Here is a 23,557-nt window from a genome sequence, read left to right on the forward strand (position 1 = left end):
GGAACCGTTGTTTAAGTGAAATATAACGGTAGCGCGTTTCCGAAACGCGCTATAGCTAAGTTAGCTCCAGCGCGTTTCCTGAAACCCGCTACTGCTATTCCTTTGTCCTTTTCCCCTTTTTTCTTTTATTTTTCTTTACATTTTATTTTTTTCCCTTTTTCCTTTTTCTATTTCTTTCATTTTCATTTACTTTTCTACTTGTTTTTTACTTTATTTTATTTCCGTTAGCAGCAGCGCCTTGCACGTAAGTGCGCTACAGCTAATGAGAGTAGTAGTAGTGCTGGGCCAGTATACGCGCTACTGCTAGGTTGGGCTAGCCATGTGCACCCAGTTCAAACATAGCAGCAGCGCATTTCGCTTGTACGCGCTACTGCTAAAGTCATAGCAGTAGCACGGTTTATTTACGTGCGCTGCTACTAAGTAGCAGTAGCGTTTGATTTTGTACAGCGCTACTGGTAACATTCTATGTATAAGGTTTTCCTTAGTAGTGTGGGAGAAGTGCTTAGCTTTGGGTTCAATCTTGAGGTGTTCTTACCCAGTGACAAAAAGGGTTGCAAGACACGTATTGTATTGTTGCCATCGAGGATAAAAAAGATGGGGTTTATATCATATTTCTTGAGTTTATCCCTCTACATCATGTCATATTTCTTAATGCATTACTCTGTTCTTATGAACTTAATACTCTAGATGCATGCTGGATAGCAGTCAATGTGTGGAGTAATAGTAGTAGATGCAGGCAGGAGTCGGTATACTTGTCATGGACGTGATGCCTATATACATGATCATGCCTAGATAATCTCATAATTATTCGCTTTTCTATCAATTGCTCGACAGTAATTTGTTCACCCACCGTAATTCTTATGCTATCTTGAGAGAAGCCTCTAGTGAAACCTATGGCCCCCGGGTCTATTCTTTATCATATAAGCTTTCAATCTACTTTTATTTGCATCTTTATTTTCTGCATCTATATCACAAAATACCAAAAATATATTTATCTTATCATATTATCTCTATCAGATCTCACTTTTGCAAGTGGTCATGAAGGGATTGACAACCCCTTTATCGTTGGTTGCGAGTTCTTTGGTTGTTTGTGTAGGTTCGTGGGACTTGTGAGGAGCCTCCTACTGGATTGATACCTTGGTTCTCAAAAACTAAGGGAAATACTTACGCTAGTGTGTTGCATCACCCTTTCCTCTTCAAGGAAAACCAATGCAAGCTCAAGACGTAGCAAGAAGGATTTCTGGCGCCGTTGTCGAGGAGGTCTACGCTCAAGTCAAGACATACCAAGTACCCATCACAAACTCATCTCCCTCGCATTTACATTCTTTGCCATTTGCCTCTCGTTTTCCTCTCCCCCACTTCACCTTTGCCATTTTATTCGCCCTCTCTTTCCCAATCTCCTTTATTTTCCGCTTACCTTCTTCTTCCTCTCTCTTTCGCTTGCCTTCTTCTGTTCGCTTGTGTGTTGGATTACTTGTTGCCATGGCACAAGATAATACCAAATTGTGTGATTTCTCCAATACCAATAATAATGATTTCCTTAGTACTCCGATTGCTCCTCTTAATGATGTTGAGTCTTGTGAAATTAATGTTGCTTTGCTGAATCTTGTTATGAAAGATCAATTCTCCGGCCTTCCTAGTGAAGATGCCGCTACTCATCTAAACAACTTTGTTGATTTGTGTGAGATGCAAAAGAAAAAATATACGGATAATGATATTGTTAAATTGAAATTATTTCCGTTTTCACTTAGAGATCGTGCTAAAGTTTGGTTTTCGTCTTTACCTAAAAATAGTATTGATTCTTGGAACAAGTGCAAAGATGCTTTTATCTCTAAGTATTTTCCTCCCGCTAAGATCATCTCGCTTAGGAACGATATTATGAATTTTAAACAACTTGATCATGAGCATGTTGCCCAATCTTGGGAAAGAATGAAATTGATAATTCGCAATTGCCCTATTCATGGTTTGAATTTATGGATGATCATACAAAAATTTTATGCCGGTTTGGACTTTGCTTCTAGAAATATTTTAGATTCGGCCGCCGGAGGCACGTTTATGGAAATCACATTAGGAGATGCTACAAAACTTCTTGATGATATTATGGCTAAATTCTCAATGGCACACCGAACGATCTACTAGTAAAAAAGTGCATGCTATAGAAGAAATTAATGTTTTGAGTGGAAAGATGGATGAGCTTATGAGATTGTTTGCTACTAAGAGTTCTTCTATTGATCCCAATGATATTCCTTTATCTACCTTGATTGAGAATAATAATGAATCTATTGATGTAAATTTTGTTGGTAGGAATAATTTTGGAAACAATGCTTATAGAGGAAACTTTAATCCTAGACCGTTCCCTAGCAATTCCTCTAATAATTATGGAAATTCCTACAATAATTCTTATGGTAATTTTAATAAGTTGCCCTCTGATTTTGAAAATAGTGTGAAAGAATTTATGATCTCTCAAAAGAATTTTAATGCTTTACTTGAAGAAAAATTGCTCAAAGTTGATGATTTGGCTAGGAACGTTGATAGACTTTCGCTCGATGATGATTCTTTGAAACGTAGATCTACTCCTTGTAAGCATGATATCAATGAGTCTCTCAAAGCTATTAGAAGTTCCATTGATGAGTGCAAAGAAAGAACCGCTAGATTGCGCGCTAAGAAAGATTGCTTTATAAAAGCGTGTTCTTCTAGTTTCCATGAAAATAATGATGAAGATCTTAAAGTCATTGATGTGTCCCCTATTAGATCCTTGTTTTGCAAATTGAATCTTGATAATAATGGGACTGAAAGTGAATCAACTTTTGTTAAAAAACGTGCCGATAATTTGGAGTTTTTAGATCTTGATGCTAAATTTGGTAAAAGTGCAATTGGAGAGGTCAAAACTTTAAATAGTATTGAACCCACTATCTCGGATTTCAAGGAATTTGATTATGATAATTGTTCTTTAGAAAGTTGTATTTCCTTGTTGCAATCCGTTGTTAATTCTCCTCATGCTTATAGTGAAAATAAAGCCTTTACCAAACATATTGTTGATGCCGTGATGCAATCTTTTGATAAAAAACTTAATTTGGAAGTTTCTATACCTAGAAAACTCAATGATGAGTGGGAACCTACTATAAAGATTAAAATTAAAGATTATGAGTGTTTTGCTTTGTGTGATTTGGGTGCTAGTGTTTCCACGATTCCGAAAACTTTATGTGATATTCTAGGTTTCCATGATCTTGATGATTGCTCTTTAAATTTGCACCTCGCGGATTCCACCATTAAAAATCCAATGGGAAGAATCAATGATGTTCTAATTGTTGCAAATAGAAATTTGGTGCCCGTTGATTTTATCCTTCTTGATATAGATTGCAATCTTTCTTGCCTTATCATTCTTGGTAGACCTTTTCTTAAAACGATTGGTGCAATTATTGATATGAAGGAAGGGAATATTGGATTCCAATTTCCATTAAAGAAAGGCATGGAGCACTTTCCAAGGAAGAAATTAAAATTACCCTATGAATCCATTATGCGAGCTACCTATGAATCAAGTGCCAAAGATGGCACTACTTAGATCTATCCTTGCTTTTATGCCTAGCTAGGGGCGTTAAACGATAGCGCTAGTTGGGAGGCAACCCAATTTTCTTTGTGTTTCTTGTTTTTGTTCCTGTTTAGTAATAAATTTTGCATCTACTTTCTGTTTAGATGTGTTTTCATGTTTTATTTAGTGTTTGTGCCAAGTAGAACCTATAGGATAACCTATGATATGAGTTGATTTGATTCTGCTAAAAAACAGAAACTTTGCGCTCACGAGAAAAAAAATCAATTAATCACAGGAACATGCTTTTTCATTGATTCTTTTTGCTTCTGTTAAATAGATAAATTGTTTAGGACTTCCTATTTTTGTAGGATTTTTGAGATTCCAGAAGTTTGCGTTAGTTACAGATTGCTACAGACTATTCTGTTTTTGACAGATTCTGCCTTTCGTGTGTTGTTTGCTTATTTTGATGCATCTATGGCTAGTATGTAAGGGTATGAACCATAGATAACTTGTAATACAGTAGGTTTAACACCCATATAAATAAAGAATGAGTTCATTGCAGTACCTTATGTGGTGGGTTTTCTTTCTTGCACTAACGGAGCTTATGAGATTTCCTGTTGAGTTTTGTGTTGTGAAGTTTTCAAGTTTTGGGTAAAGATTTGATGGACTATGGAATAAGGAGTGGAAAAAGCCTAAGCTTGAGGATGCCCATGGACCCCCAAGATATTCAAGAATAGCCAAAAGCATAAGCTTGGGGATGCCCTGGAAGGCATGCCCTCTTTCGTCTTCGTTCATTGGTAACTTTACTTGGAGCTATATTTTTATTCGCCACATGATATGTGTTTTGCTTGGAGCATCGTGTATTATATTAGTCTTTGCTTGTTAGTTACCACAATCATCCTTGCTGTACACACCTTTTGGGAGAAGCCTACTTGATTGAAATTTTATTAGAATATGCTATGTGCTTCACTTATATCTTTTGAGCTAGATAGTTTTTGCTCTAGTACTTCACTTATATCTTTTAGAGCACGACGCTGGATTAATTTTGAAGAAATTTCTAGTCTCTCATGATTCACTTATATTATTTTGAGAGTCTCTTAGAATAGCATGGTATTTGTTATGGTTATGAATTTGGTCCTAGAATGATGAGCATCCAAGTTGGGTATAATAAAAACTAGCATAGAAAGTGCATTAAACACTAGGATCAATTTGATGCTTGATAATTGTTTTGAGATATAAAGGTAGTAATGCTAGAGTCATGCTAGTGGATAATTATGAAATTGAGAAATACTTGTGTTGAATTTGGCAAGTCCTGTAGCATGCACGTATGGTAAAAGTTGTGTGACAAATTTGTTGCATGAGGTTCTCTTTTGATTGTCTTCCTTATGAGTGGCAGTCGGGGACGAGCGATGGTCTTTTCCTACCAATCTATCCCTCTAGGGGCATGCGTAGTAGTACTTTGCTTCAAGGGCTAAGTAGACTTTTGCAATAAGTATATGAGTTCTTTATGACCAATGTGAGTCCAAGGATATACGCACACTCATCCTTCCACTATGCTAGCCTCTAGTCTACCACATAATTTTCGCCGGTATCATGAACCCATTATTTACCTTCCTCAAAACAGCCACCATACCTACCTATTATGGCATTTTCATAGCCATTCCGAGATATATTGCCATGCAACTTTCCACCGTTCCGTTTATTATGACACGTTTCATCATTGTCATATTTCTCTTTGCGTGATCATGTAGTTGACATCGTATTTGTGGCAAAGCTACCTTCATAATTTTCATACATGTCACTCTTGAATCATTGCATATCCTGGTACACCGCCGGAGGCATTCATATAGAGTCATATCTTGTTCTAGCTTTGAGTTGTAATTCTTGAGTTGTAAATCAATATAAGTGTGATGATCTTCATTATTAGAGCATTGTTCCGGTGAGGAAAGGATGATGAAGACTATGATTCCCCCACAAGTCGGCATGAGACTTTGGACTTTATAAAAATAAAAGAGGCCAAAGAAGCCCACCAAAAAGGAAAAAAAAGAAAAAAAGAGAGAAAGAAAAAAGAAAAAAAAAGAAAACAAAGGAAAATAAAAAATAGAAAAATAAAAAAATAAAATGAGAGAAAAAGAGAGAAGGGACAATTGCTACTATCTTTTCCACACTTGTGCTTCAAAATAGCACCATGATCTTCATGATAGAGAGTCTCCCATGTTGTCACTTTCATATACTAGTGGGAATTTTTCATTATAGAACTTGGCTTGTATATTCCAATGATGGGCTTCCTCAAAACGCCCTAGGTCTTCGTGAGCAAGCAAGTTGGATGCACACCCACTTAGTTTATTTTGTTGAGCTTTCATACATTTATAGCTCTAGTGCATCCGTTGCATGGCAATCCCTACTCACTCACATTGATATCTATTAATGGGCTTCTCCACAGCCCGTTGATACGCCTAGTTGATGTGAGACTATCTTCTCCCTTATTGTCCTTACAAACACCACCATAGACCACCATAGTGATATGTCCATGGCTTGCGCTCATGTATTGAGTAAGAGTTGAAAAAAAGCTGAAGCGCGTTAAAAAGTATGAATCAATTGCTCGGCTCGTCATTGGGGTTGTACATGATGGGAGTATTTTGTGTAATAAAAATGAAGCATGGCCTAACTATATGATTTTGTAGGGATAAGCTTTCTTTGGCTATGCTATTTTGATAGGACATGATTATTTGTTAGTATGCTTCAAATTATTATCATTTTTATGTTTTATAAGCTTTTATCTTGAATCATTTGGATCTGAACATTCATGCCACAACAAAGAAAATTACATTGAAAATTCTATTTTTATCATTTACCTACTCGAGGACGAGCAGGAATTAAGCTTGGGGATGCTTGATACGTCTCCAACGTATCTATAATTTTTGATTGTCCCATGCTATTATATGAAGGAAATATGCCCTAGAGGCAATAATAAAGTTATTATTTATTTCCTTATATCATGATAAATGTTTATTATTCATGCTAGAATTGTATTAACCGGAAACATAATACATGTGTGAATACATAGACAAACATAGTGTCACTAGTATGCCTCTACTTGACTAGCTCGTTTATCAAAGATGGTTATGTTTCCTAACCATGGACAAAAAGTTGTCATTTGATTAACGGGATCACATCATTAGGAGAATGATGTGATTGACTTGACCCATTCCGTTAGCTTAGCACTTGATCATTTAGTATGTTGCTGTTGCTTTCTTCATGATTTATACATGTTCCTGTAACTATGAGATTATGCAACTCCCGTTTACCGGAGGAACACTTTGGGTGCTACCAAACGTCACAACGTAACTGGGTGCTTATAAAGGAATACTACAGGTGTCTCCAAAGGTACATGTTGGGTTGGAGTATTTCAAGATTAGGTTTTCTCACTCCGATTGTCGGAGAGGTATCTCTGGGCCCTCTCGGTAATGCACATCACTATAAGCCTTGCAAGCAATGTAGCTAATGAGTTAGTTACGGAATGATGCATTACGTAACGAGTAAAAGAGACTTGCCAGTAACGAGATTGAACTAGGTATTGGATACCGACGATCGAATCTCGGGCAAGTAACATACCGATGACAAAGGGAATAACGTATGTTGTTATGCGGTTTGACCGATAAAGATCTTCGCAGAATATGTAGGAGCCAATATGAGCATCCAGGTTCCGCTATTGGTTATTGACCGAGAATAGTTCTAGGTCATGTCTACATTGTTTTCGAACCCGTAGGGTCCGCACGCTTAAGGTTTCAATGACAGTTATATTATGAGTTTATGAGTTTTCATGTACCGAAGGAGTTCGGAGTACCGGATGAGATCGGGGACATGACGAGGAGTCTCGAAATGGTCGAGACGTAAAGATCGATATATTGTATGACTATATTCGGACTTCGGAAAGGTTCCGAGTGATTCGGGTATTTTTCGGAGTACCGGAGAGTTACGGGAATTCGCCGGGGAGTATCTGGGCCTTATTGGGCCATACGGGAATAGAGGAGAGAGGCCAAAAGGAAGGAGGCCTGCGCCCCCCCTCTGGTCCGAATTGGACAAGGGGGGCAGCCCCTTCTCCCTCTCCTCCTCTTTTCTTCTCCAACAAGGAAAAGGAGGAGTCCTACTCCCGGTGGGAGTAGGACTCCCCCCTTGGCGCGCCTCCTCCCTAGGCCGGCCGCCTCCCCCCTTGCTCCTTTATATACAGGGGCAGGGGGGCACCCCAAAGACACAACAACAATTGATCCTTGAGATCTATTAGCCGTGTGCGGTGCCCCCCTCCACCATAGTCCTCCTCGATAATATTGTAGCAGTGCTTAGGCGAAGCCCTGCGACGGTAGAACATCAAGATCGTCACCACGCCGTCGTGCTGACGGAACTTTCCCTCGACACTCGGCTGGATCAGAGTTCGAGGGACGTCATCGAGCTGAACGTGTGCTAGAACTCGGAGGTGCCGTAGTTTCGGTGCTTGATCGGTCGGGCCGTGAAGACGTACGACTACATCAACCGCGTTGTTCTAACACTTCCGCTTACGGTCTACGAGGGTACGTGGACAACACTCTCCCCTCTCGTTGCTATGCATCACCATGATCTTGCGTGTGCGTAGGAAATGTTTGAAATTAGTACGTTCCCCAACAGTGGTATCCGAGCCTAGGTTTTATGCGTTGATGTTATTTGCATGAGTAGAACACAAGTGAGTTGTGGGCGATACAAGTCATACTGCTTACCAGCATGCCATACTTTGGTTCAGTGGTATTGTTGGATGAAGCGGCCCGGACCGACATTACGCGTACACTTACGCGAGACTGGTTTTACCGCCGTGCTTCGCACACAGGTGACTAGAGGGTGTCTGTTTCTCCAACTTTAGTTGAACCGAGTGTGGCTACGCCCGGTCCTTGAGAAGGTTAAAACAACACTAACTTGACGAACTATCGTTGTGGTTTTGATGCGTAGGTAAGAACGGTTCTTGCTCAGCCCGTAACAGCCACGTAAAATTTGCAACAACAAAGTAGAGGACGTCTAACTTGTTTTTGCAGGGCATGTTGTGATGTGATATGGTCAAGACGTGATGAGATATAAGTTGTTGTATGAGATGATCATGTTTTGTTGAAGTTATCGGCAACTGGCAGAAGCCCTATGGTTGTCTCTTTGTTGCATAAGATGCAAGTACCAAATAATTGCTTTACTTTATCGCTATACGATAGCAATAGTTGCAAGAGCAATAGTTGGCGAGACGACCATGTGAAGACACATTGATATAGATCAAGATGATGAAGATCATGGTGTCGTGCCGGTAACGATAGAGATCATGATAGTACTTTGGAGATGGAGATCACAAGCACAAGATGATGATGGCCATATCATATCACTTATATTGATTGCATGTGATGTTTATCTTTTATACATCTTATTTTGCTTAGTTTGACGGTAGCATTTTAAGATGATCTCTCACTAAATTATCAAAAAGTGTTCTCCCTGAGTATGCACAGTTGCAAAAATTCATCGTGCTGAGACACCACGTGATGATCGGGTGTGATAGGCTCTACGTTCAAATACAACGGGTGCAAAACAGTTGCACACGCGGAATACTCAGGTTAAACTTGACGAGCCTAGCATATAACAGATATGGCCTCGGAACACGGAGAACGAAAGGTCGAGCGTGAATCATATAGTAGATATGATCAACATATTGATGTTCACTGTTGAAACTACTCCATCTCACGTGACGATCGGACATGGTGTAGTTGATATGGATCACGTAATCACTTAGAGGATTATAGGGATGTCTATCTAAGTGGGAGTTCTTAAGTAATATGATTAATTGAACTTAAATTTATCATGAACTTAGTCCTAGTAGTATTTTGCAAATTATGTTGTAGATCAATAACTTGCATTGTTGCTTTCATATGTTTATTTTGGTATGTTCCTAGAGAAAATTGTGTTGAAAGATGTTGGTAGCAATGATGCGGATTGGATCCGTGATCTGAGGTTTATCCTCATTGCTGCACAGAAGAATTATGTCCTTAATGCACCACTAGGTGACATACCTATTGCAGGAGTAGATGCAGATGTTTTGAACGTTTGGCTAGCTCAATATGATGACTACTTGATAGTTTAGTGCACCATGCTTAACGGCTTAGAATCGGGACTTCAAAGACGTTTTGAACGTCATGGACCATATGAGATGTTCCAGGAGTTGAAGTTAATATTTCAAGCAAATACCCGAGTTGAGAGATATGAAGTCTCCAACAAGTTCTATGGCTAAAAGATGGAGGAGAATCGCTCAACTAGTGAGCATGTGCTCAGATTGTCTGGGTACTACAATCGCTTGAATCAAGTGGGAGTTAATCTTCCAGATAAGATAGTGATTGACAGAGTTCTCTAGTCACCATCACCAAGTTAGTAGAACTTTGTGATGAACTACAGTATGCAAGGGATGACGAAAACGATTCCCGAGCTCTTCGTGATGTTGAAATCGACGAAGGTAGAAATCAAGAAAGAGCATCAAGTGTTGATGGTTGACAAAATCACTAGTTTCAAGAAAAGGGCAAAGGGAAAGAAAGGGAAACTTCAAGTAGAATGACAAGCAAGTTGTCACTCCCGCGAAGAAGCCCAAAGCTGGACCAAAGCCTGAAACTGAATGATTATACTGCGAAGGAAATGGTCACTGGAAGTGGAAATGCCCTGAATATTTGGTGGATAAGAAGGATGGCAAAGTGACAAGGGTATATTTGATATACAGGTTATTGATGTGTACCTTACTAGTGTTTATAGTAGCCCCTGAGTATTTGATACTTGTTCGGTTGCTAAATATTAGTAACTCGAAATAGGAGTTACAGAATAAACAGAGACTAGTTGAGGGTGATGTGACGATGTGTGTTGGAAGTGGTTCCAAGATTGATATGATCATCATTGCACACTCCCTATACTTTCGGGATTAGTGTTAAACCTAAAGAAATGTTATTTGGCGCTTGCGTTGAGCATGAATATGATTTGATCATGTTTATTGCAATACGGTTATTCATTTAAAGTCAAAGAATAATTGTTGTTCTATTTACATGAATAAAACCTTCGATGGTCATACACCCAATGAAAATAGTTTGTTGGATCTCGATCGTAGTAATACACATATTCATAATATTGATGCCAAAAGATGCAAAATTGATAATGATAGTGCAACTTATTTGTGGCACTGCCATTTGGGTCATATCGGTGTAAAGCGCATGAAGAAACTCCATAAAGATGGATTTTTGGAATCTCTTGGTTATGAATCATTTGATACTTGCGAACCGTGCCTTTTGGGCAAGATGACAAAAACTCCATTCTCCGGAACAATGGAACGAGCTACTGACTTGATGGAAATAATACATACCGATGTATACGGTCCAATGAGTGTTGATGCTCGTGGCGGGTATCGTTATTTTCTGACCTTCACAAGATGAATTGAGCAGATATGAGTATATCTACTTAATGAAGCACAAGTCTGAAACATTTGGAAAGTTCAAAGAATTTCAGAGTGAAGTGGAGAATGATCGTAACAAGAAAATAAAGTTTCTGCAATTTGATCGCGGAGACAAATATTTGAGTTACGAGTTTGGTCTTCAATTAAAATAGTGTGGAATAGTTTCACAAACTCATGCCACCTGGAACACCACAGCTTAATGGTGTGTCCGAACGTCATAACAGTACTTTATTGGATATAGTGCGATCTATGATGTATCTTACCAATTTACCACTAGCGTTTTGGGGTTATGCATTAGAGACAGTTGCATTCACTTTAAAAAGGGCACCATCAAAATCCGTTGAGACGACACCTTATGAACTGTGGTTTGGCGAGAAATCAAAGTTGTCGTTTCTTAAAAGTTTGGGGCTGCGATGCTTATGTGAAAAAGTTTTCACCTGATAAGCTCGAACCCAAATCGGAGAAGTGCATCTTCATAGAATACCCAAAGGTAACTATCGGGTACACATTCTATCACAGATCCGAAAGCAAGATTCGTTGCTAAGATGGATCCTTTCTAGAGAAGGAGTTTCTCTCGAAAGAAGTGAGTGGGAGGAAAGTAGAACTTCATAAGGTAATTGTACCTTCTCCCAAATTGGGAAGTAGTTCATCACAGAAATCAGTTCCAGTGATGCCTACACCGATTAGTGAGGAAGTTAATGATGATGATCATGAAGCTTCAGATCAAGTTACTACCAAACCTCGTAGGTCTTCCAGAGTAAGATCCGCACCAAAGTGGTATGGTAATCCCGTTCTAGAAGTCATGCTACTAGACCATGATGAACATACGAACTATGAGGAAGCGATGATGAGCCCAGATTCCGCGAAATGGCTTGAGGCCATGAAATCTGAGATAGGATCCATGTATGAGAACAAAGTATGGACTTTGATTGACTTGCTCGATGATCAGCAAGCCATGTTAAATAAATGGATCTTCAAGAGGAAGACGGACACTGATAGTAGTGTTACTATCTACAAAGCTCGACTTGTCACAAAAAGGTTTTCGACAAGTTCAAGGTGTTGACTACAATGAGATTTTCTCAACTGTAGCGATGCTTAAGTCTGTCCGAATCATGTTACACTGTGTTCGGATGTCTGAATTAGGGCCTTCTAATTGGATATGGTATTGGCTACCTGCCAATTCAGGCGTTTGGATGTATACTAAATCGAGGGAACGAAAACGGGCCCAATACAGAGCCAAAATTTCATCCACGCGCGTAGCCCTCCCGCGATACAGAGCTCTTTGCCTCCGATTTTGCTCGAATTGACCTAGTCCCGCAAAAGATAATGTTTGGAGACAGGCTCGCTCCCGACCTGCCCCTTTCCTCCCCGCGCGAGACGGCTGGAGCCACCGGCGGCGCAGGTATTCATCCCCACCCCCCGCCATGGACCTCCTCCCCCTCCTCTCTCCGGCGGCGGCGGAGCTTCAAGCCCCCGTGGCTGCTGCCCTTTCCCTCCCCTGCAGCGCTCCTTCCTCTGCCGCCCGAGCCGGCGCAGCCCTGGATCTGGCCTGTGTCGCTCGCTGGCGCGGCCTCCATCCCTTCCAGCTCACTGGCCGGAGCGCCTTCCATCCCGGCCATCTTGCTCCGGCGCAGGCCCTCCATCCCGCCTATCTTCTTCATCCCCTTATCCTCTGCCATCTTCTTCCCCTTCCTCTTCCATCTTCTTATTCCACTCCCCTGTACCCCCTTCTTTCTTTTCAGTTGTTCTGTTCTTCCCCTGCTGTCCATGTCCAACATGTTCTGTTCTTCCCTTGTTCTGCTCCAATGAATTATTAAAGCCCATGTTCATTTTTTTGTAGGTGTTGCTAATAAGTGGAACCCCGGGAGGCTGAGTTAAGGTATGAGCTGCATGGTTATGTGACTAAAAGTTGTGTGCTAGTCATGCTGATTGAGATCTTATGCTAGTCATGTTGATTGAGATTTTGTGCTAGTCATATTGATTGAATGATGCATGGTTATGTGACTAAAAATTGTGTGCTCGCCATATAGCATAAAATTGACATGATGTGTATAACTGTAGTTGTATCATGTCTCATCTGGAATTGATTGCTTCCATTACCGAAGAAAACAAAAGAAGAAAGAGAAAAAGGATTATTATGACAGCCATGTATGTTGAGTCAGTGTGTCTTGGGCTAGCGTATCTTAGTACGCAGAGGGCACCGAAGAGTTTGGGCTGCTTTAGTGATGAAGAGCAGCGATATGGTCTTCGGAAGTATTTGCTGAAGGAAATGTACAATGGGTCAGAAATCACTTGCTATGATGAGTTGCGACTAACAAAAAGAAACTTTTATGCTTTGTGCACGATGTTGCGGGAGAAGTGTGGTCTCATTGATAGCATATATGTGACTGTAGAAGAAAAGGTTGCTATGTTTTTATTGGTTGTTGGACATGGTATTAAAATGAGGATCCTGCGGGGCACTTACAAGCGTTCATTAGACACTATCAGTAGGCACTTCTCTTCCGTGTTAACAGCCATACTTTCCCTAAGTGGGGAGTTTATCAAGCTTCCCAATCCATCTGTCGAGCCTCCGGATGATTACAAATGGAAGTGGTTTGGCAATGCATTGGGAGCACTAGATGGGTGTCATGTTGATGTTTCTGTTGTTCCATCTGACCAAGGAAGGTATAGGAACAGAAAGCAAGCGATCACCACTAACATGCTAGGTGTGGTTGACTGGAACATGAAATTTCTTTATGTTCTACCTGGCTGGGAGGGATCTTCATCTGACTCGAGAGTGTTGCGTGATGCAATGAGAAATAATCGTCAAGATGCATTTGTTGTACCGCAGGGTATGATTATTTCTCTTGACATTTACTTTCTTCCCCATGTAATTGTTAGCTAATTTTAATTGCTCCACCATAGGAAAGTATTACTTAGTGGATGCTGGCTACACCAATGGGCCGGGCTTTCTTGCTCCATTCCGATCGACTCGGTACCACTTGAAAGAGTGGGTTGCAAGTCAACAACAGCCCCAAACTTCTAAAGAGCTCTATAACTTGTGTCATTCTCGTGCTAGAAATGTTGTGGAGAGAACTTTCGGGTTGTGGAAGAAAAAATGGGCCATACTAAGAGTTCAATCTTTCTTTGATATAAAGGACCACGTAACAAAAGTTAAAGTGATGTTACTTATGGATAGTGATGACATGCCGATTGTGAATCTAATTTTGTGCATATTTGAATTATTAATGCGTGTTGTGTGTTACACAACTTTGCAAGGGATAGGCAACATGTGATGGATGATCTATTGCTTCCAGAAGTTGACCATGAACTAGATGATTTGGAACTTGAGACGGGGGATGACGCTAAATTAATTACATGGAATGTGAAGCCATAAGGAATGTGAAGGAGAAGTGCAACAAGGATATCACAAAGGACAACATTTTGGGAAGGCTTAGAACTTTCGACAGGTACTATGAAGTCATTACCAAGATACTTTCCCAAAGTGGTTTTGGGTGGGATTGGGTGAATCATAAGCTATCAATGGATAGTGATGATGTCTGGATCAAATATGTGGAGGTAACCATCATAATATGCACATTCATGTTTACCTTTTTAGTATGTCACATAACAGGACAACAACTTTACTCTTCGCTTGTGTGTATTTTGTAGGCTAATAAGAAAGAGAAAGGATTAGCTTCCTACAAGACCAAAGTAGTGAAGCATTGGGAGTCCATATCTATCATATATTCAAAAGATCATGCCAATGGTGAAGGTGCGATGACTGGTGCTGAGACTGTTGCAGATCCAGAAGCAGAACCAATAGAAATCTCTCCAGAAGTGGCACCAAAGAGGCAACGAACAAGTGAGTCCATTATGTGCATGATTGGAGAAATGAGGGCTACTCTCAAGGATGCTTTGAAGACAACTGATCCACTTCCACTGCCAAAAGCTACCACTCCTGCGGCAATTCTTGCTGCACTTCAGTTGATACCAGACTTGGCAGAGCCAGACATGTTGCGATCATATGGGAAGCTGATTCTTAATGAGCGTTTGTTTGAAGCTCTAATGGAGTTGCCCATGGAAATGAGGAAGGCTTGGCTATTAGTGTTGCCTTAAATTTATTCAAATGTTGCTTTTCAGCTTGTCTTGTTTAACTACTTGAACCTATTTGAACTAGTGCGGTGATGTTAAATTTAGAACTATGTGTTGTTGTTGTTGAGAGTTTGGAAACTACATATCCGAACTACGTGTTGTTGTATGTGCTCTGGTTAAAAATTTGCACTCTGTTCGCATAATTATTGTTGTTGTTGTTAGAAATTTATCACTGTTCCTATTCATGTGTGAATATTATTTGGTGTCGTCATGCCTTTCTATCTAGAATATATATTTGTTCATTTTATTGCTATATAATAATTCAATTATACTCACAAATTGTACATATTTGATTTGATGCATAAAACACAAAGCATATGCAATTCCATAGTATGTCATCCGAACATGATTTGGTATTGAGATTCCATGGCCCAATTCCATGAGCAACCGAACATGTGAATTTGTATTCATGTCCATTACAGTTTCCTCTCCGAATTGGAAATGAAACCAATTCAATACAAAGGTATCGAATACAGACATCTGAACACAGCGTTAGCAATTGTCACATGTTATGAAATCTGGCAAATAGATGTCAAAACTACATTCTTTAATGGATTTATTAAAGAAGAGTTGTATATGATGCAACCAGAAGGTTTTGTTAATCCTAAAGGTACTAACAAAATGTGCAAGCTCCAACGATCCATCAATGACTGGTGCAAGCATCTCGGAGTTGGAATATACGCTTTGATGAGTTGATCAAAGCATATGGTTTTATACAGACTTTTGGAAAGGCCTGTATTTACAAGAAAGTGAGTGGGAGCTCTGTAGCCTTTCTGATATTATATGTGCCAGACATATTGTTGATTGGAAATGATATAGAATTTCTGGATAGCATAAAAGGATACTTGAATAAAAAGTTTTTCAATGAAAGACCTCGGTGAAGCTGCTTACATATTGAGCATCAAGATCTATTGAGATAGATCAAGACGCTTGATAAGTTTTTCAATAAGTACATACCTTGTCAAGATTTTGAAATAGTTCAAAATGGAACAGTCAAAGAAAGAGTTCTTGCCTGTGTTGCAAAGGTGTGAAATTGAGTAAAACTCAAGATCCGACCACGACAGAAAATAGAAAGAGAATGAAAGTCATTCCCTATGCATCAGTCATAGGTTCTATAAAAGTATGCCATGCTATGGACCAGACCTATTGTATACTCTGCCCTGGTTTGGCAAGGGAGTACAATAGTGATCTAGGAGTAGATCACTGGACATTGGTCAAACTTATCCTTAGTAGAATAAGGATATATTTCTTGATTATGGAGGTGATAAAAGAGTTCGTCGTAAAGAGTTACATCGATGCAAGCTTTTACACCGATCCAGATGACTCTAAGTCTCAATCTAGATACATATTGAAAGTGGGAGCAATTAGCTAGAGTAGCTCCGTGCAAAGCATTGTAGACATAGAATATTTGCAAAATACATACGACTCTGTAATATGACAGAACCGTTGACTAAACTTCTCTCACGAGCAAAACATGATCATACCTTAGTACTCTTTGGGTGTTAATCACATAGCGATGTGAACTAGATTATTGACTCTAGTAAACCTTTTGGGTGTTGATCACATGACGATGTGAACTATGGGTATTAATCACATACAAATGTGAGTATTGGTGTTAAATCACATGATGATGTGAACTAGATTATTGACTCTAGTGCAAGTGGGAGACTGAAGGAAATATGCCCTAGAGGCAATAATAAAGTTATTATTTATTTCCTTATATCATGATAAATGTTTATTATTCATGCTAGAATTGTATTAACCGGAAACATAATAGATGTGTCAATACATAGACAAACATAGTGTCACTAGTATGCCTCTACTTAACTAGCTTGTTTATCAAAGATGGTTATGTTTCCTAACTATGGACAAAAGAGTTGTCATTTGATTAACGAGATCACATCATTAGGAGAATGATGTGATTGACTTGACCCATTCCGTTAGCTTAGCACTTGATCGTTTAGTATGTTGCTGTTGCTTTCTTCATGACTTATACATGTTCCTGTAACTATGAGATTATGCAACTACCGTTTACCGGAGGAACACTTTGGGTGCTACCAAACGTCACAACGTAACTGGGTGATTATAAAGGAGTACTACATGTGTCTCCAAAGGTACATGTTGGGTTGGCGTATTTTGATATTAGGTTTTGTCACTCCGATTGTCGGAGAGGTATCTCTGGGCCCTCTCGGTAATGCACATCACTATAAGCCTTGCAAGCAATGTAGCTAATGAGTTAGTTACGGAATGATGCATTACATAATGAGTAAAAGAGACTTGCCAGTAACGAGATTGAACTAGGTATTGGATACCGACGATCGAATCTCGGACAAGTAACATACCGATGACAAAGAGAATAACGTATGTTGTTATGCGGTTTGACCGATAAAGATCTTCGCAGAATATGTAGGAGCCAATATGAGCATCCAGGTTCCGCTATTGGTTATTGACCGAGAATAGTTCTAGGTCATGTCTACATTGTTCTCGAACCCGTAGGGTCCGCACGCTTAAGGTTTCGATGACAGTTATATTATGAGTTTATGAGTTTTGATGTACCAAAGGAGTTCGGAGTCCCGTATGAGATCGGGGACATGACGAGGAGTCTCGAAATGTTCGAGACGTAAAGATCAATATATTGTACGACTATATTCGGACTTCGGAAAGGTTCCGAGTGATTCGGGTATTTTTTGGAGTACCGGAGAGTTACCGGAATTCGCCGGGGAGTATATGGGCCTTATTGGGCCATATGGGAATAGAGGAGAGAGGCCAAAAGGAAGGAGGCCTGCGCCCCCCCTCTGGTCCGAATTGGACAAGGGGGGCAGCCCCCTTTTCCTTCTCCCTCTCCTCCTCTTTTCTTCTCCAACAAGGAAAAGGAGGAGTCCTACTCCCGGTGGGAGTAGGACTCCCCCCTTGGCGCGCCTCCTCCCTAGGCCGGCCGCCTCCCCCCTTGCTCCTTTATATACGGGGGCAGGGGGCACCCCAAAGACACAACAACAATTGATCCTTGACATCTATTAGCTGTGTGTGGTGCCCCCCTCCACCATAGTCCTCCTCGATAATATTGTAGCGGTGCTTAGGCGAAGCCCTGCGACGGTAGAACATCAAGATCGTCACCACGCCGTCGTGCTGACGGAACTCTCCCTCGACACTCGGCTGGATCAGAGTTCGAGGGACGTCATCGAGCTGAACGTGTGCTAGAACTCGGAGGTGCCGTAGTTTCGGTGCTTGATCGGTCGGGCCGTGAAGACGTACGACTACATCAACCGCGTTGTTCTAACGCTTCCGCTTACGGTCTACGAGGGTACGTGGACAACACTCTCCCCTCTCGTTGCTATGCATCACCATGATCTTGCGTGTGCGTAGGAAAATTTTGTAATTACTATGTTCCCCAACATTATATTACCTGTTTTGGATGTCTATGGGCTTTATTTTACACATTTATATCATTTTTGGGACTAACCTACTAACCGGAGGCCCAGCCCGTATTGCTGTTTTTTTGCCTATTTCAGTATTTCGAAGAAAAGGAATATCAAACGGAGTCCAAACGGAATGAAACCTTCGAGAGCGTGATTTTTGGAACGAACATGATCCAGAGAACTTGGAGTGCAAGCCAAGAAGTAGCTGAGGCGGCCACGAGATAGGAGGGCGCGCCCACCCCTCCTGGGCGCGCCCCCCTGTCTCGTGGACCCCTCGGGCGTCCACCGACGTACTTCTTCCTCCTATATAAGCCTTCATACCCCGAAAACATCCAGGGAGCCACAGAAGAAATATTTCCGCCACCGTAACCTTTTGTATCCGCGAGATCCCATCTTGGAGCCGTCACCGGCGTTCTGCTGGAGGGGGAATCGATCACGGAGGGGTTCTACATCAACACCATAGCCCCTCCAATGAGTTGTGAGTAGTTTACCACAGACCTTCGGGTCCATAGTTAATAGCTAGATGGCTTCTTCTCTCTTTTTGGATCTCAATACAATGTTCTCCCCCTCTCTTGTGGATATCTATTCGATATAATCTCTTTTTGCGGTGTGTTTGTCGAGATCCGATGAATTGTGGGTTTATGATCAAGTTTATCTATGAATAATAATTGAATCTTCTCTGAATTCTTTTATGTACGATTGAGTTATCTTTGCAAGTCTCTTCGAATTATTGGTTTGGTTTGGCCTACTAGATTGATCTTTCTTGCCATGGGAGAAGTGCTTAGCTTTGGGTTCAATCTTGCGGTGTTCTTACCCAGTGACAAAAAGGGTTGCAAGACACGTATTGTATTGTTGCCATCAAGGATAAAAAGATGGGGTTTATATCATATTGTTTGAGTTTATCCCTCTACATCATGTCATCTTTCTTAATGCGTTACTCTGTTCTTATGAACTTAATACTCTAGATGCATGCTGGATAGCGGTCGATGTGTGGAGTAATAGTAGTAGATGCAGGCAGGAGTCGGTCTACTTGTCATGGACGTGATGCCTATATACATGATCATGCCTAGATAATCTCATAATTATTCGCTTTTCTATCAATTTCTCGATAGTAATTTGTTCACCCACCGTAATTCTTATGCTATCTTGAGAGAAGCCTCTAGTGAAACCTATGGCCCTCGGGTCTATTCTTTACCATATAAGCTTTCAATCTACTTTTATTTGCATCTTTATTTTCTGCATCTATATCACAAAATACCAAAAATATATTTATCTTATCATATTATCTCTATCAGATCTCACTTTCACAAGTGGCCGTGAAGGGTTTGACAACCCCTTTATCGCGTTGGTTGCAAGTTCTTTGTTTGTTTGTGTAGGTTTGTGGGACTTGTGAGGAGCCTCCTACTGGATTGATACCTTGGTTCTCAAAAACTAGTGGAAATACTTACGCTAGTGTGCTACATCACCCTTTCCTCTTCAAGGAAAACCAACGCAAGCTCAAGACGTAGCACATGCTCAAGAGATTCAAGCTAAGTGATGTCAAGCCGGCTTCCACTCCAATGCCCATCAAATGCCAACTTGACATTGATCCCAATGGTAAAGCGGTGGATCAAAAGGTATATCGCTCCATGATTGGATCCTTGTTTTACCTTTGTGCATCTAGACCGGATATCATGTTGAGTGTGGGAATTTGTGCACGGTTTCAAGCCGCACCTAAGGAAAGCCACTTTGTGGCGGTTAAGCGAATCTTTTGATATTGGCTCATACCCCAAACTTTGGCTTATGGTACCCAAGAGGAGCCAACTTTGATCTTTTGGGCTATTCTGACTCAGATTGGGCGGGAGACAAAGTGGATAGGAAGTCCACCTCTGGAGGGTGCCAATTTCTTGTTTGCTCTTTGGTAAGTTGGTCTTCTAAGAAGCAAAGTTGTGTGTCTCTCTCGTCCATCAAGGCGGAGTATGTGGCTGGTGGTAGTTGTTGTTCTCAACTTCTATGGATGAGGCAAACTTTGAAGGATTATGGTGTCACTTGTGACGAAGTGCCTCTTTGGTGTGACAATGAAAGTGCCATCAATATCTCTCTCAACCCGGTGCAACACTTCAAGATGAAGCATATTGAGATTCGGTATCACTTCACCTGGTATCACATTAGGCGAGGGGAGATCACGCTCAAATATGTCAACACTCATGATAACCTTGCAGATATTTTCACGAAGCCCTTGGATGAAGCAAGATTTCACGAATTAAGGCATGAGCTAAATATCATTGATTCGAGCAATGTAGTTTGAACCCTTGCACACCCCACCATACTCAACTTGATATCTTGTTTAGGTGTAGGCATGGACATAGGGGGGGTGTTGTTCTCTCAATGAACTCTCCCTCCCCCATTATGCATAAATTGATCAACTCTTTCACATTAGCCATTTTTGATGGTACTTGTGCTTCAAAGACGAGTTTTGGTCATGGGCCCATGGATAATTCTTCATGATGCCATACCAATTGACTCATAAATAGGTGGCTCCGGCCATCGCCCTCTCTTCATGAGAGTTTTGTTTCGTGTTTTTGTCTTTGTTGTCTTTTGCCTTCATTTGAGTCGTGTTTGTGTTTGTGTTGCCTCACGTGCTAGCCCTTGCGGTGTGTCCGGTTGCATGAAGGTTGTGTTGCAAAGGCTGTTTTCTTCTTTCGGTGGCGAAACATGCATTTTCTTGGGTCTATGGTACTACCACAGGAGCTACACACTGTACTACTGCAACCAGCACGACAGTATTTTTTTACTGTTGCTGGTCAAGCGGTACTACCGCCCAGCGTGCGGTACTTCCGCCCGGGCGGTACTACTACAATGAGGTGCGGTACTACTGCACAGTCGTGAGCGCGTGGGGGTTATGAGCAGACAGGGGGAGTTCTAACTCCCCCATACCCATTCAACTCTTTTTCCCCACGACGTCTCTCTCTCTCCTGCCCAAGAATGGCGCCGTAGGACCTCGTCGGATCTCCGTCTCCGGCCGCTCTCCTCGGATTCCGACCGGTGGGATCATTCCCCACCTCGCCCTCTTGCCATGGACCAAGGTTTTTCCCCAAATCCCTTGCTTTTTTTCTTCGTTGTCTTGTCTCTAGGTTTTTGGGGAGATGCTTGTGTTCTTGAGATTTTAGTCCAAATCTTTGCAAGAGTAGGGTGTAGGAGAGTCGTTTTGCAGTAGAGATGCTATTTGGATCGTTGCTACTTGGTAGTTTTGACCAACCGTAGTACCGCTCCATTTTGCGGCATTTTGGATCTAATTCTGTGTAGATCTGAACTCGAGGGATACTACCGCTCCCCCCGCACGGTACTACTGCTCTCGCCGTGGTCGCCTCGTACGGTACTACCGCGCGCGGCGCGGAAGTAAAATTTTACTTCCTCTCTAGGCGTGGTACTACCGTGTCGTCCCGGCGCGGTAGTACCGCGGCTAGAGCGGCAGTAAATTTTTAATTCCGTACCTTGGAGCGGTACTACCGCTGACATCAAACCTTCCTAGTAGCAACTACCCAATGTTATTCCTACTTGTTTCATTTGCTTTGCTGTGAACTTTGCACTGATCCTTCTCGTTTTTCTTGCGTGTTCTTGTGTTGTGTGTCTAGGTGGTGGCTCCGGTTCCAATGTTCATCGGTCGAATCTGGTCCGTGACACGGGCTCGAAGCGCCTGCGCAACCCAGATGAAGCTCCAAAGCGCTCCAATGCCTCCCAACGCAGAACCAAGCACACCGGCACCAAGCTCAAGGAGCCCACCATGGGCATGGATGAGATACCACTGGCTGAGTTCATTGTTCGAAGGAAGATCAACCCCTATGTGAATCCCCGTGCCAACTTCAGAGGGAATGATCTGTTCTGGACAAGGCAGCAGAACCTTATCTATCTGGATGTGATCAAGGCCAAGAAGAACATCTACGTGGACATGCACTGGATCGACATGAATCACATGAGGTAGGATAAGCACCATGACTACTTTGGTGAGGCCTTGGACCTGATGGAGCAGTTTGGCATTGAGCACGTGCTTATCTTTCACCTGGACTTTGAACCAGAAATTGTGGCTCAGTTCTTTGCTTCAGTCCATTTCCAGTTTGATGAGGCAAGGACCATGATATGGATGACCAATGGGCAACAGTTGACTACTACATGGAAGGACTTCATGGAGTTGCTGCAGGTTCCTGATGCTGGGCTCGACTCGCCCGTTGGGGTTCTCCCTCATGCCAACCCTGAGTCAGCCAACAAGAACAAGCTCCAGCCCCTCCTTGTTGAGAAGACGCTTCCTAGCAATAAGAAGGTGTGGGTGCTGAAATCCTTCCTTGACATAATGCATCGGCTCTTCCGCAAGTCCCTCTTCCCGCGTATCGGTGACGAGGACAAGGTGCATGCCTATCTTGTGGATATTATGCTTCTTTGTGAGGAGGCGCGTCATGCTCAGACGCAACCACTTGATGTCTCACATATCATGTGGTGCAAGCTTCAGTTTGCGGTGTTCAACCATAAGGTCCCCATCTATGGGCCTTACCTGTTCCTCTTGATCTCCAAGACTTGGGAGAAGCTCTATCCCGATGATGAGTTTGTTGCCCCTAGCTGGATTCGTCATGAGCCCATCAAGCTCTACATCAAGAGCCAATGGGCTAACACCACCACTATTGCTGAGGCCGAGGTTGCCAAGATGGCTGTGGATGAGGATGAGATCGAGGAGGAGGAAGCAAATGAGGACAGTTCTGATGGATACATTCCTCCCTCTAATGAGCCCTCTTGGGCTAAGAAGCTGACGAAGAAGATGAAGGCTTTGTTCTGCATGCAGATCCAGGGGCAGTACAGGGCCCATGTTGCCTCCAAGGAGAGTCGCCAGCGCGATAAGAAGATGTTGAAGCTCTTTGGCAAGAATGTGACCAATGGCTCAGAGGACATCATCACTCCGGAGGCTGCCTGGATAGCCAAGCAGGAGTATCAGTGGACGGAGTCCGAGGAGGAGCCTATTCCCGC

At 41.8% G+C, this 23,557-nt stretch overlaps 1 protein-coding gene across 1 annotated transcript; it reads left to right on the forward strand.

The window, feature by feature from the left end:
* Positions 1-14,424: 14,424 nt before the first annotated feature.
* Positions 14,425-15,177, forward strand: LOC119282530. Its single transcript, XM_037562731.1, has 2 exons — positions 14,425-14,573; positions 14,667-15,177. The coding sequence occupies exons 1-2, from the start codon at positions 14,538-14,540 to the stop codon at positions 15,111-15,113; spliced, it is 483 nt and encodes a 160-aa protein (XP_037418628.1). The 5' UTR covers positions 14,425-14,537; the 3' UTR covers positions 15,114-15,177.
* Positions 15,178-23,557: the final 8,380 nt, after the last annotated feature.

The sequence above is a fragment of the Triticum dicoccoides genome, chromosome 3B (assembly GCF_002162155.2).
Source record: "Triticum dicoccoides isolate Atlit2015 ecotype Zavitan chromosome 3B, WEW_v2.0, whole genome shotgun sequence".
NCBI lineage: Eukaryota > Viridiplantae > Streptophyta > Magnoliopsida > Poales > Poaceae > Triticum > Triticum dicoccoides.